The sequence below is a fragment of the Egretta garzetta genome, unplaced genomic scaffold (genome assembly GCF_000687185.1).
Source record: "Egretta garzetta isolate BGI_Z169 unplaced genomic scaffold, ASM68718v1 scaffold598, whole genome shotgun sequence".
Taxonomy (NCBI): domain Eukaryota; kingdom Metazoa; phylum Chordata; class Aves; order Pelecaniformes; family Ardeidae; genus Egretta; species Egretta garzetta.
In genome coordinates this window covers 325380-327094 of record NW_009260621.1, presented here as the reverse complement: position 1 = coordinate 327094, position 1715 = coordinate 325380, and the positions used below count along the sequence as shown (strand labels likewise).

The following is a 1715-nucleotide window of genomic DNA, read 5'->3' as shown; positions in this document are numbered from 1 at the left end:
TGCTGAATGGAAATTCATCTTCACCCGTGCCAGTGTCAGGGCTGCCGCTCCGGCCCTTGACAAATCGAGGGTCCCAGGGTGCGATAAATCCAGCAGCTGTGCTCGTCCCCAGGGACGTCCCTGGCCCACTCGGGGACAGGGGCTGTGCCTGCCAGCGGCACCAGACGAGGAAGCCACCTTTCCCCATGCGGGCACCAGCTCCCCATCCCCAGGAGCTGCCACCACAGATTCCTTGGCGCCCCTGGAAGTCTGCTTTCTGCAAGAGTGCTGCGCCATCACCCCAGGACGTGCCCCCAGCCCACACCCCCACCTGCTTCCTCATCAACCCCTTCCCCCTTTTTTTTTCCCCCCTTTTTTTATCCTTTTCAGTATAAGCTCCAATCACAATTCAAATTTATTTTAATTAAACATTGGTGCTTGTCCTTTTGGGTCAGTAGAAAACTGCAAAGTAATGCAAAAGACCCTCTAATTACTACATTTAACAGCAAAAAAGAGTTAGTTGGTTACATTGTAAAAGTGCCTGAAATGTAATTAAAACCAATGCATGACGAAGCTGTTGGCTTCGCCGTTTCATAAGGCAGGTTGGGGCTGAGGCAGTTTTTGGCCTCTCTAGGATCTGCGTTGCGTAGGCTTAAGGGAAAAGCCAAGGACTGGGACTTCTGCTGGTATCAGCCAAGCCCAGCTCTTCACTGTTAAAGAGTTTTCCTGGTTTTCCTGTTGTTTTGGTTTTTTTTTTTAACATCCTTAAGCAAGGTTGGAGAAGGAGCTGAAAGCTGCCAGGCTGTCCTCGGGACAGGGATGAGCTCAGCTCGGACTTGATTCTATCTTGGCAGAGTAAATCGGGGTTGAAAAAATAGTTGTTAGCAGATGTATGGGTTAGAAATAATAGGGGGGGTGCTGTTACTGGCTGCCAGGGGGCACAGGAATGTCCTGCTGGAGCCGGATAAAAAAAACGTCCACATTTTCTGCAAGCAGAAATGATGGATGAAAGCAGGGAGTGAGGCAGTACTGGCGATGTCCTGCCTGGGACATGCTGCCTGCGGAGCCCTAGGAGGTTCGGGAGGCAGGTGAGGGGCAGCGGTTTATAAATGTGCTATAAATACATTATGAACTCTGGGTACAAAAGCAGGGAAGGCTTTCCCAGGTGGCACTTTGGGGCTCTCTGTGGTGCTGCAGCAGCCCTTCCCAGGGTCTGTCTCCAGTCCTAGACATGAAGGAGCATTAGCCAGACTGCACCCAGGCACCCTGTGCATCGTCCCAGGTGATGCCCTGCAAACCGCCTGGGTTGCACCAGTAACACCCTCCCGGGACTTCTGGCTTTTCATCGCTTTCACTCTGTCTTTTCTCTTTCCTTTGCACTATTAAATCCAAAGGCAAGTAATACACTGAGTACTGAACACTGCCCCGAAAAACAATCTGCTCCGCCTGGCCAGGTGCTGAGATGGCTTTTCCTTCCTCTGGCACGGGCGTGGGAAGTCACCAGCTCCGGCGCCGCTCCAGAAATGCCCATCGCCTCCGCCTCGGGTCAGGATCCCCAGACTAACCCTCCCTTTCTCCCTCCAGCCGCCGCCTGTGAGTTTTTGGACATCGTGGAGCTGCTGCTGAAGTCGGGCGCTGACCCCACGCTCCGGGACCAGGAGGGCTGCCTGCCGGAGGAGGTGACAGACTGTAAAGCCATCACTTCGGCTCTGCAGCAGCCCACCGCTGGCAAGCCC

At 53.6% G+C, this 1715-nt stretch overlaps 1 protein-coding gene across 1 annotated transcript in view; it reads left to right on the top strand.

Moving 5' to 3' along the window:
• Positions 1 to 1715, top strand: part of ACBD6 (acyl-CoA binding domain containing 6) — an 85724-nt gene that overhangs the window by 81690 nt on the left and 2319 nt on the right. The window contains exon 8 of the mRNA XM_035900741.1: positions 1564 to 1711. Coding sequence (XP_035756634.1) covers positions 1564 to 1711 — 148 coding nt within the window. The remainder of the gene's footprint in view (positions 1 to 1563; positions 1712 to 1715) is intronic.